This window comes from Opisthocomus hoazin, chromosome 9, assembly GCF_030867145.1.
Source record: "Opisthocomus hoazin isolate bOpiHoa1 chromosome 9, bOpiHoa1.hap1, whole genome shotgun sequence".
Lineage (NCBI taxonomy): Eukaryota > Metazoa > Chordata > Aves > Opisthocomiformes > Opisthocomidae > Opisthocomus > Opisthocomus hoazin.
In genome coordinates, this window is record NC_134422.1 from 24582604 (window position 1) to 24594919 (window position 12316).

Below are 12316 nucleotides of genomic sequence, written 5' to 3' on the forward strand. Positions count from 1 at the left end.
TTCGCGCCACAGGGCCAGGCCCTTGCAGCTCAACAAACCCCGCGCGGCGAACAGAAAATAAAAAACGGGGGCTCCCGCACCAGCCCATCCGGTGCCCCCGGAGAGCTGAAACGCTGCTCAGCAGGGGCGGGCGGGAGAGCGCGGCGCGGGCGCGCCGGGGGCCCGATCCCTTGGGGGGGTGTGCGCTGTATCTGCCAGGACGCGGGCGCCAGCGCGGGAAACGCGCCGCCGGGCCCCGCCCCCCGCTGTCCCCGCCGCTTTGGCGCGAACCTTCAGTTCCCCGGTGCTCGCCCCGCCGCCGCCAGCATGGGTCTGCCGCGCCCGCAGGTGAGCGCTGCCCGCTGGGCTCGGGGTTCCCGGGGGCGCGGCGCGGCACGGCACGGCTCGGCTGCGGGTCGCTGCTGGCGACTGGAGGGGGGGAGGGTGCGGTGCGGTGTGGGGTGCGTGCGGCCGCGCTCTCCCGGGGTCTCACGGCCGGCGCAGGCCGGGCTGCGGGGAGGCTGGTGGAGTCGGGCGGGGCGAGGCTTTGGGCTGGGGCTCGCCGGGCACCGCCGGGGGAGCGAGGTGGGGCCGCCCCGCCAGGCAGGCCGGCAGCCCTGGGGCTCCCCGCGGTGCCCTGGCTGGGGTAGGGGTCCCGCTTTCGGAGCCGCGCTGGGCGGGGGGGCAGAGGCGGCCGTGGCGGGGAGGGGGGGGCGGGCGGCCCGGCGCCGGCCTCCCAGCGCCCCCGCCTTCCTCCCGGCCGCCGTAACGACCCGGGCGCGCGGGCGGCCGTTGGGCGGGGGCGCGCGGGGAGAGGGCATCTCCCGGCGGGGGCGGGCGGGCGGCACCACCTCAGCGGGAGGCGGGGGAGCGGCCGGGCCCAGCTGGGCGGCCCCGTGGCTGAGGCCCTCCTGTGCAGCCCGGCCTGTCCGCGGCGGCAGACGGCGGCCCCAGCCCCTCCTGTGTGCGGGGCCGGGGAGTCTCTCTGCTCCCCCTCAGCTCCAGCGAGGCCGTGGAGCCTCGGGCGTGCTGCGCGCCGCTCCGCAGACGGGCAGCGGCCGAGCGGCGCTGGGGAGGGGGCGGAGTCCTTGGAACGGCCCTGCTTGGTTACTGTTTAACCCGGGCGTTGTGAGGTACTCGGCCCGGTCGGCTGGGCCTGGGGACGGTTGGCGGCTGGGCAGTGTCCGAGCGTGAGCGCAGCAGGCTTGGCCTGCGGGCCGCCCCGCCCGGGAAAGGTAAGACGCGTTGCCCTGGGAAATGAAAAGCTGAAGCCCATCAAAAAAAGGTGTTTTAGCCTGGTAACAAAATTAACAAACCGGCAGGATGCTGTGTCCAGAACAGTTGTTTCAAAGGTCCTCTTCTGTGTGGAAATTATCCTTAGTCACTTCCTTAACAGCTGCAGTGTATTTAGTGTTTGCCTCGAATTAAAAGTAATTAATAAATCAAAGCAGGTTTTTAGGTACTATTTGTGTATTTGCACCTTTTTCCCAGCATAGTCTATAATGACTGGGGAAGGGTCTGATTTTTGTGTGCATTTCCACTTGGCTGTTTGCAGAGAAGAAATTTCTAAATACTGAACAACACTCATCTATAACAATGATCAAAAATGTGTCATTCCCATTTCTAACTTTGGGAGTTATTTCAAAGCTGATGATAATCCTGCTGGCTTGTATTCAATACCGTTCAAACCTCCCAAACTTCAATTTAAGGATGTTCTTAACAGCTAGCATGCTACCATAGGTCTCTCTTAGTAACGGTGTTGCCATTATCCTTTTGCAGCGCCGAGGTTGCTTAGGAAGGAGAAACTTCACAGCATTCCGAAATACGAAACTGATTCCCATGGAAACATCCTCATCCTCCGATGACAGTTGTGACAGTTTTGGTTCTGATAATTTTGCAAACACAGTAAGTGCAATGAAAGAACAAATAAAACTGAATGTGCAGTGCTAGTAAAGCCTGCAAAAATGTGAAGCTGGTAAAGCTAGTAAATGTTTTGTGCACGATTAAAACTGCTTGCTCTGCTTATGTTTTTGCATAGTAGTTATAAATCTGTGCTGTATGCTGTAATTTCATTTCACTCTTCACTTGTGCTTCTAGGTGGTAATTGTTGGAAACAGATTAGCTATTTATTCTAGCCTTTGAAATGTCACCTAATCTAACATGCCTGATAATTTGCAACTGTGGTTCTGAAACCCTTTCTTAAATGCCTTAACTATTTTTTTTCTTTATTAAAAAAGCTATTTGCTTATACTGCACTTGTAAATGTAAATCATTTTCTGTATCACTTCAGTTAAAATATATTTTATTCTTCATAGAAATGCAAGTTGAAGTCTGGTATTAAAGAAGAACTGGCAAAAATTTTTCACGAAGCCTCAGATGAAGAATCCTTCTGTGGCTTTTCAGAAAATGAGATTCAAGGTGCATTGGTAAGACAGTTCATTTTTAGTTTGCAATTTTAAATTTAAGTTCCTGCACATTCTTTATTGAAAAATAATGGCAGCTTCAGCTTGAAAGTTAAATGTGAGAAAGAAGCATGATTTTATTGAATTTAATGTACAGTCTAAGTAGCCATAGTTTCATTTTTGTTTTGTCTCTGTAAAAAGCCCTCAAGCTCCTGAGCTTTGTGAGGTCAGAATAAAATCTGTCATACGGATTTTGAAATACAATACCTCTTAAAGCTGTTCTTGCTGGATGTTAGTCTGTTAGACTCTTAATGTTTCTAATTTCCTCGATATGAAATGTTATGTTAGTCCATAGACTCCAGCAAACCTGAGAAAAATTTCTGTGTATATTGCCATGCAGTCAGACCTGCGCTCTGACCGTGTAACAGGAAATGCTGTACTTCTTTAGCAGCAGAGAAATAGTGGTCGGTGGTGAAATACGCCTTCCTGCTTTTCCTTGACATCAGTGTAAGAGCAGTTTTATTGCTTAAAAAGACCAACAGCTGGTATTTAGTAGAGAAGACAGAAGTAGTACAATGTTTGGCATAAAATAGGTTTGTCATAACTTCAGAACATGCCGAGGAATGATGAGAGAAGAGTAATGTCTGACTGGAAGAGGATGTGTCCAAGTTAAATAATACACAACACGAAAGAGAGCAAGTAGGAGACAAAGCTGGAATAGATACGTTGGAAAAGGGAACTGATAACTACATGTAATGGACAATCAGAACCACATACCTGGTTTAGTAAAAACTCCATGCAAATAAGGATTGCCATTGAGACTGATGGTCTGTGCGTATGAGGCAGGAAGCCTGGTGTTATCTATGACTGAAATAAGACTGTATGTTAGTGAGTTTAAACCTGGAAGTCAAAAAGGCTATTGCAAAATGAGCTGTTAACTAAAGAAATTATTTTCTGTCCTCCCCGAACCCGTGGTTCTTGCAAAGATTGTAAGCAAGGCATCAGAATTTGAAGATAAGAAAATATTGGGATTTTGTTCATAATTATTTCATTGACTGGCTCTAGAAGGAAGTTTTCGCTTGATGTCATTGGTACTATGAGATGATGACTATTCTTGACAGCTTGCAAACTTGGGTTTGACCCTGTGCTGAGAACTGTGTAGGGGCTTTTTTTACAACCAAATACAATACGTTGCAAAATCAAGCCCTCTAAAGGCAATTCTATTTCTCACGCTTATATACAAACTATCTTCTTTGCTGTTAGACCTGCAAGTGACAGCGAAGACTGCTGCAACTGAAACCAAGCTCCTTTTTCTCATGTGATGTGGCAGTACATTGTGGCTCTGCAGAGAGTTTTTTATCCCTGTGCCCCCATCTCCTGCCCCCTTCCCCCTGCCCCCCACAATATACTAGAGCACTACGACTGGAGATGTAAACATCTAGATTTCAGCCAGATAGCCTCTTTAACCACCTTCCAATAAATATACTGACGAACCATATTTCATTGCAGAGCAACTCACTTGGATTTATATGCTACCATTCTGTTTTGTTAACAGAAATTGGAATCGGATTCGGAGGAGAGTGATATACGTGGTGAAAGTGAGGTGGCTCAGAGAAGGCAGGAATGCCCTATTCCTCTAAAAGTAGCTATGAAGTTTCCACCTCGAAGATCGGAGAGGAGGAAGGGTGCGATGGAATCTCTTCCTGAAAAGCTGGTGCCTGCTACAGATTCGGACTCTGACTCTGAAGAAAAGGGCACCATATTTTTAGAAAAAAGAGCTTTAAACATAAAGGAGAACAAAGCAATGGCAAGTACTCAGCGTCTTCCTGGGGACTCCCCTTCCCCCCTGCCTTGACTCTTAGGGGATCTCTTTGGTTCAAATTAACTCTGAAGGGAAGTATGTGAATGCATTAAGAGGAATTTGCTTTCCTAATACTAAAATCTGATACTTTATGTCCACTGGCATGTGAAAATCCATAGGCTGCAAGCCTAAAGAATAACCCTTTGACATAAGTTTGAGCATTTTCCAATTATTTGCAGTCACTAGAATGTAAATAAGACATAAAAGTAAAAAGTTAGAGCGACTGCATTTCCTGTAAGTAATTGTGCTTTTAGCCAATTGCCCTAATCTAACAGTCTGTAATAGCACATAAACACCCTTTTAAGGCTCTGCTTTTTCTTTCCCTTGTTAGCTTGCAAAACTAATGGCTGAGTTGCAAAATGTTTCTGGTATCTTTGGTGGGAGAAAATCTTTGCCAACTGTCAGTCATGTAAGTATAAACTTACTATATTTCCCTTCAGGTTTCTGAGAGTCAGATTCTGACATTATAAAATAGGATTCTCAATTAAAAAACTTAATGAACAGTGTAAATCAAAGTCCAGTTCAGAATTTTATTACTTTCTAAAACAGGCATCCTTGTTGTGCAATTCTGTTTTGATTTGCCACTGTATAAAGCAGAACAGATTAATTCATAAAGGTTAGCTGTCTCCACAGGCCAGTAAAGGTGAACAAGGTGCTGTGTAAATATGCGTTTATACAAAGGCTGGAGATAAGAGGGGCGGTTCAGACTTTGAAGCTCAAGTCTGAATATTCTGTGAGTTTGGAGCCTTGAAAAAAACAACCCTGACATTTGGCCTAACTAGGTTCTTAAAGAAGATTCATTTGTGAATCACCAATGTAATGAATGTCACTGCTAATTTACCATTAAGCTGTGTGAAGATGGGACCAACACTAAAAGTCGCAACTCCTTGTGGACGTGGGTTCTGCTGCTACTTGGGGATATTATTGTGTCTTATACCTGCTTGGACACAAACGTGCTGTTGACTATTTTTCCGCAGCTAGCAGAAAGCTTAAGATGAATTTGCCTGAGATGTTTTTACCTTGTGTTTTCTGATTTGGGTCAGAGGGGAGACTGCGTCTTTGGGAAAGACAGAAGGAAGGCATGTCTTGTGGGAGGAATTCATAGTAGAGATGGGAGCTGTCTGGGTTTTCACCTGTTTCATTATGGGCTTTTAAACTTGACCAGGGACCAAAGCGACTTCCAAGACGTTCATTGCCCAGAAGTGCTTTGAGGAGGAATCCAGACCGAAGTTCTCGGCCTCACACAAGATCCAGGTCCCTGATTGAAGGTCCTCCTACTCCTTTACCAGAAGAGGAAGATGATGACCAGTACATCTTAGTGAGAAGGAGGAGGATGTCTGATGAATACCTGGAGGTATGTTGAGTTTCTAGTTCTCCCATTACGGGCTGATGATGAAGGTGGTTTTGTATCCATTCAAGAAAATTGCAATTCATACAGAGTTGATCAGGGTTATAAGTATGCCATGGCCTGGGAAGAAGTACAGAAAATAGCATGTAGTACGTGTTCTCTATTGCCCCCCCGCCTTATCTTCGAAAAAACACTTCCTCTTGCACTCCAGCATGAGTTAAGCAAGATCCAGTAGCATTTCTGCACCCTGAAGGTGACAGATCAAGTGAAGGTACTAAAGCTGCATCCATATCATATGTCTTTGCAAATATCTGTTATCTCTTGTTTAAATATATGATGGATATTTGAGACTTTGGCATTGCTTTGAAGATTCCTACGTTGTTTATGCAGAGTTTTTGCTGAAACGACTACTGTAAGTATTTATTGTATCTTCACTATGCAGCATGAAGCCCAAACTCCCAGGAGGGGTCACCGTGGTGCCATGGCTTTTCCACACATTGTGCGCCCAGTTGAGGAGATAACAGCGGAAGAGCTGAATAATATTTGTGGATCTGCAAGAGACAAAGTATATAACAGGGCCATGGTAAGTATATTCCCACTTTGTGAAATGCATACTTTGTGAAGTCATTTTCTTGTTATTCCCTGCTTGTTGTTAGCATCAAGTAGAGCAGATTTCTTCTCACTGAGAGGAACATTGTGATTTTGGGGAGAAGTATGGCTGAGATATTGAAATGTCATCTCTTATCTTTCCCTGAATTTATAGAATGGCCTTTACCAAGCCAGGTAGCTTGCTTTCACCCTGGAACAACTGTAGTACCTAGGTGATGCCAGCTGAGGAAAGTGATTAACAGGCACTGAAGAGGCAATGTTAAGACAGTCTTGGTTCAAACTTGCAAGGTGGCTTTCTGTTTCAGGATAAGCACTGCTAGGTGCCAGAGAGATTGCTTGTTAAATGCTCTGTTCCCCTAACTAACCAGCCATCTTTAATGTCTTGTTTTCCAAACTACTTTCCCTGTGTTCTAGGGGTCCACGTGTCATCAGTGTCGCCAGAAAACCTTAGACACAAAGACAAATTGTCGTAACCCTGATTGCGTAGGAGTACGGGGCCAATTCTGTGGGCCATGCCTCCGCAATAGGTATGGGGAAGATGTCAGAACGGCATTGCTGGATCCGGTAAGACAATTTGAGTATTGGCTTTATTGTGCTTAACTTGATCAGGGAGGTGCATTCGTTGCTGATAGCGAAAGAGCTTTAGCAGAGGAACTGCTTAGAGTGCTGTAGTACATAATGCAGTCTGGTTTGATCCAAACTGAATCACAGAACCTTGTGTTGTGTAGAACTCGTTGTAGTTACTACTTCTGTAGCTTTATTTGCAGGAGTAAACTCTGAGAGCAGAGCAGCTACCAACATATTCTTGTATTTGAGCATCAGAATAGCGTTCACCTTTGCCTTGCATTAGTGCTTAATGCCCTGTGGAAAGGAACTGTATCGGGGACAAAGTGCTGCTGTTGGCGGGCTGTGGAAGTGGTGCAGGAGTTGAGCAGAGTGGAATGCTTCCTGTGGTTATGTGCAAGGCAGGCAAAGGAGAGTTTAATCCCTTACAGACCTAAGAATTTGTACTCTTGCCCTGGTTTAGACAACTTCTGCAGCATTGATGTTCACTGCAGAACTCGGTACGGAGCAGGGCCCCCTTAAGTTGCATGTATGTATCATGTCAGCCATTCCAGTTCAGTTAAAAAGGCTTGCTGTCTGTCTTCTGTCTAGACCTGGAGGTGCCCACCATGCCGAGGAATCTGCAACTGTAGCTTCTGCAGACAGCGAGATGGCCGATGTGCTACAGGTGTCCTGGTCTATCTGGCCAAGTATCATGGCTATGACAATGTCCATGCCTACTTGAAGAGGTAAGTATGCCATTGTGTCAGTGGCGTGGCTCTGCTCTAAGTGGGATAAGCAGCTCAAAACTGGGAGAGGAGAGTTCGTCCGCATCCCAGTTTGTCAGGTAAATCTCAAGATCAGTAAATGTTGCCTTTAGAATTGAAGATTCTGCCGTATAATTTTTCTGACATGTTTTGGGTAAGAATCAACAAGTGGTATATCCACTGTCTTCTGGCTCTCAACTTCAGCTGTGTTTGTTGTCACGGCTTTCACTAATTTGTCTAAAGAGTTTCCAAACAGCGTTTTGCTACAAGCTAACTCATGTTTCTACTTGTCTTTCAGTCTGAAACAAGAACTTGGGATGGAAGACTGAAGCTGTGACTGCCTTTAAATTACATACTCTTTCACCGATGTCATATTACTGCCTACAGTGAATTGTTTAATCAAATGAGATTACAAAGCCAGTGCCTTCCTTCCTTCCCCTTTGGAGTAAAAAAGGATAAAGAACTTTCACTTATCTCCGTGCAAATTGTACTTGGGAAAGTTGTTTAATGAAGGTCCCTGCCCACACAGTTGTTTCCTTTTTAAACAACTTTGCAAATCAGATAGCATCAGTCCTTGCTTTCATGCCAATAACGTTTTTTTTTCCTGAAAGGAGATGGGGCTTTAAGCCATTAAGAGTTTTATTCATGTGGTGATCTGTAATGCAGGTTTATTTATGCTTTGAAGTTGATCACAAAAAGATACACGTGTTCTGAAAATTCAAGGCAGTGTTCCCCACAGAACTAAGCAGGGAAAGGTATGTGGCAAACTCAGGCCAACTCTTGCTGCAATACAGACTCTTACTGAACGTAAATGATCAAATAAAAGCTAAGAATTCTCTAAAACAGCAACACATTCTTGAGTTCAAAAAGGAGGCCCTAAAAGTTGCGGCTGAGCAGTCTCCAGGCACTGATACTTGGTTTTTATAGAGCACTCAGAGTGCACATGGGCCATTTTAAGAGAGATTCTCCGAGTGACTTAAAAAATGCAGCTGTTGAAGGTGGCACTTAGTATTTTTGTTCATATGAGAGGAGGCTACTGCTGAAATCTTTGGTAGCATCAGCACTAGCCTTGCCTAATGATGACAGTGATGTGAACTTACTGGTATACTTTGTGGAGTGACGGCTCTGTCTAAAACAGAATGTACTCTTTGTTAAATTACTGTTCTCATGGGTTCTCCGCTCCCTGCTCTTGCTGCAGCTGCAGAACTGCTGCTTTGCAGAATCAGCACTGGTCCTGGGGAAGGGAGGTGCCTCCAGAACATTGGGCTTGGTTAAGCAGAGGGATAGTGGGTTCATGTGCCTGTTGGCCAACTACAAGTGGATGAAAGATGGTAACTTGTTGAATTTGGTTATCAGGAAGAGTGTCAGTGACGAACAATCACTGGAATCGGAAGCCTCAATTTTCTTGCCTCTGAAAAAAAATTAAAAAGCAAGGACTTTCTAAGCTATAGTCCAGCTTAAAGTGAGGTATTCTTCCAGTTGCATAGAGCAGCATGAATGTAAATAGATAATGTTCTCAAGAGACACCCTGGTTGTAGTACCAGATGAGGAAGAACAATTGCATCATCAAAAAGGCTTTTAAAAATAAATAAAAACGGAGGAGTAATGGATTGCATACGGTTAGTGAGCACTTACAAATGTGGTTAGTGCTGTGGTCTCCTCCTTAACAGTCCAGCCATGTTTCTGTATCTGGCTCTGCATGATTGTAGGAGGATATTTTGCATGATGTTGTTAATGAAGCACGAGTACAGCAAACACGGAGCTGAAGAGTTCTGATGTGCTGTTTGGATGGGGTCTTGTGTACTCAGTGCTGTAGCAAAGAAGGTGCTGTGAAAATTGCACCCAGAAAACCACAAAGTGTAAAAATGCGCTTAGTTTGGTTATGGAAGCTACTGTATAAGCTTTATATAAGGTTTAGAATGCAATGTTATAAATAATGTACAGTTGAATAGTAGAAGAATCAACTTGCTTTTACTGAGCACTAGAACAAAACATAGGTTTAGACATCTCTGCACAGTATTTGCACTGTGTGTACACATAATGATCCACAGTTTATACCTTTCTGGGAATTACATCAGTGTGTGTGGGAGGGGAGGAGAGAGGAATTTAGAAACAAAAGATATTTATGTCTCAGACTTGCAGTTCTGTTTCATAAATCATCTGTCTTATTGAAGATCTCCTGTCCTCTATCAGTTTTTATAGTGTGAATAGCTGTGCAATCTGAGGTGGTGAGTGCTCTACCCTTTAGGTACATTTCTTGAAGAAGGAGCTCTAGAAATACATGTTCTGACAGAAAGCAATTTTTTTTTTTTTCTTTTTTGTAATTGCTGGGCTTGGCTTCTGATTGCTAGAGTGTGAAAGGACTGTGCTAAAAGCAAACCTTTGCGTCATATCACAGACTGCTGTATTTAGATTTACTCAGATCTGCAATGCTCTGTACAGAGTTTTTCTATTTTGAAAATAAAAATTTTCTGGTTTAGAATTTTTGCCTCGTAGCTCATTTTAAAAAGTGTAAAAAAAAAAAGCTTAAAAAGCTGTACTTAGATTTTACCACCTTTCAGGTAAACTTTTGTTGTGAAGTAAAGGAGCTGGTTCCTCCCAGCATACCTGGGGGAGCAGGGGGACTAGGACATCTTTCTTTCCCTAGCCCTGTGTCCCTGAACCAGGCTTGCTCTGATATTTGTGCTGCTTGAATTGAATTGTCTGGTGCCTGGTGACTAACTTGTGGTGGTAGAAATATGTAGGTGCTGAGTCCATGCCAGATACAGACTTCAAGCACGTGTGCTATGCGCTTACCCTTCTGTGCTTTTCTCTACATTTTGTTCAAACTAGATGCCTACATCCTGAGCTAAGAAGGATGAGGATCATATCATTTCAGACACACATCACTCAGGTGCCTGCGCTATATATTTTTTATTATTATTTTTTCCAAACAAACTTAAGTAACTTGTCTTCGGAGCTCTGTACTGGAGCAGAGAATTACCTGGGGGGTCTTGATTGCAGGCTGACAGTGCTGAAGACTGTTTTTGATGCGTGTGCTGCTTGCTTTTGCATCAGCATAGCTGGGCCTAGAAAGTTACATGAGACTTCCCGAAGATTACACAAAGCCAACCTGTAGTGAGAGAGGAAACAGGAAAGAAGTGATCAAGCAGAGTGACTGAGCTGTCCCCAGATACTCTCCACTGGTAAAAACCTCATGTTGTTACTCTCACCTAAAAGTGCATTACCTTTTATTACACTGCTGGTGATGTGAGAGTAAATTTGTATGTAATTGTGTGGTATGTTAGCTTACTGTTTATGTGATGATTTTGAGGTGTCTCGGTACACCTGTTTCCCGAAGCCTCTGTACCATAGCTACTTAAGTACTGTTGACAGTAACTTGACAAATAATTAAAGAGCTCGCGATTTGTCTGCAGCAATTTAAGAAACTTCATGAGGAAAAGATCCTAACTGTCAGCTTTAAAAACAAAGATGCATGGAAATAGCGTATCACTATTAGAAGAACTGAAGAATGAAGCTCGTGTGTGAGGCAGAATAGCTGTTAATTTATTATTGAAAAAGGCTGTATGAGTTGATCCTCCCTACTCTCAGCTTTAGGGCCAGGTGATTATGTGCCTATGTCCAATATAACTTCTAATATTTTTTTAACCTGATACAAGAATTTATAACTGTTAGAATACTGAAAAGGCTGTTAGGCAAATTACACTCTTCAATTCCTTGGACATTGGTTCCCTGGGATGGGAGGTGAATGGGAAGGGCATTTGTGGCTATGTAATAGTCTGAGAGAAGTGACTATGCCGGAAGGAGGAGTGATAGCTTTTTTTTTTTTTTTTTTTTTTTTTTAAAAAAAGTTAAATATATAAATAAAAGCCCAAGCTTGCTTATGAGTAAACTTTATTACAGTGATATAGTATCTACTGCTGGAAATGGTCAAAACTTCCATACTATCAGAAGATTCTTTTAGGCTAGTCTGTATTAATATGTTATTTGCTGCTTCCCTGTCTCACTTGCTTTTTAATTAAGCCAAATGTTGAAGCATTAGGTCTTCTCAAATCTTGAGAGAAGCGTTTTTGTCCTATTAAGCAATTTTTTTTTCATTCTATGTAAGTTACAAAAATAGCATTGACGTGTTGCTTCGCAGGCTGATGGTGTAGCATACACCGTACATTCCAGAGCAACACACTCAGCTGCTTAACCAGTTACATCAGTGTAGCAGGCTGCAATGGAGATTTTAAAAATAAGCATTAGCTTTGGAAGCTGCCCCGTCTCCCTAGCCTCATGGGCTGATATACCTTTATTTTGTCTGACAGAAACCTAAAAACATATTTTGAAGAGAAAAGCAAGGAGATGACATGTAACGTGACAAAGCAGCAGCATCATTTGCTTGGGTATGCTAACGGGATCAAAAAGGGCGAAATGGTTGCATCTGGTCGAAGAATGGCTTTCGGTGTTCCAGGGTGAGGTAACAGCTGACTTTGAAACCTTGTCTGTAACACGCAATGTGCATCTGAAACATTTGGCAAGAGAGGCACCCACTGACCTCTGCTGGCATAAACCAGTTCCTTCCCTTAACGACTTTGTGTTAGAGGAGCTCTTGCACGGCTGATGGCATAAACTGGTGTGGAGAGTTTGGAAGCACTGTCTGCTGTTCTTTCATGTTCTTGGCCTCACAACTAAAACAAAGTGAGCAGAAATGATATGACTCTGTGAAGTATAGGCTGGCCAGTCTATGGGTCCTAAACACCAGCACCCAGGTAATGATGCTGGGCTATGTCATAGATACACGAGTGTATGTGCTCCAAATGTT

The 12316-nt window shown here is 44.2% G+C and overlaps 1 protein-coding gene across 1 annotated transcript; it reads left to right on the top strand.

The window, feature by feature from the left end:
* Nucleotides 1–241: 241 nt before the first annotated feature.
* CDCA7 (cell division cycle associated 7) lies at nucleotides 242–9991 on the top strand. The gene is made up of 10 exons (XM_075430949.1): nucleotides 242–327; nucleotides 1759–1884; nucleotides 2295–2405; nucleotides 3937–4188; nucleotides 4574–4651; nucleotides 5408–5596; nucleotides 6033–6173; nucleotides 6614–6763; nucleotides 7355–7491; nucleotides 7808–9991. The coding sequence occupies exons 1-10, from the start codon at nucleotides 307–309 to the stop codon at nucleotides 7836–7838; spliced, it is 1236 nt and encodes a 411-aa protein (XP_075287064.1). The 5' UTR covers nucleotides 242–306; the 3' UTR covers nucleotides 7839–9991.
* The last annotated feature ends 2325 nt before the right edge of the window (nucleotides 9992–12316 follow it).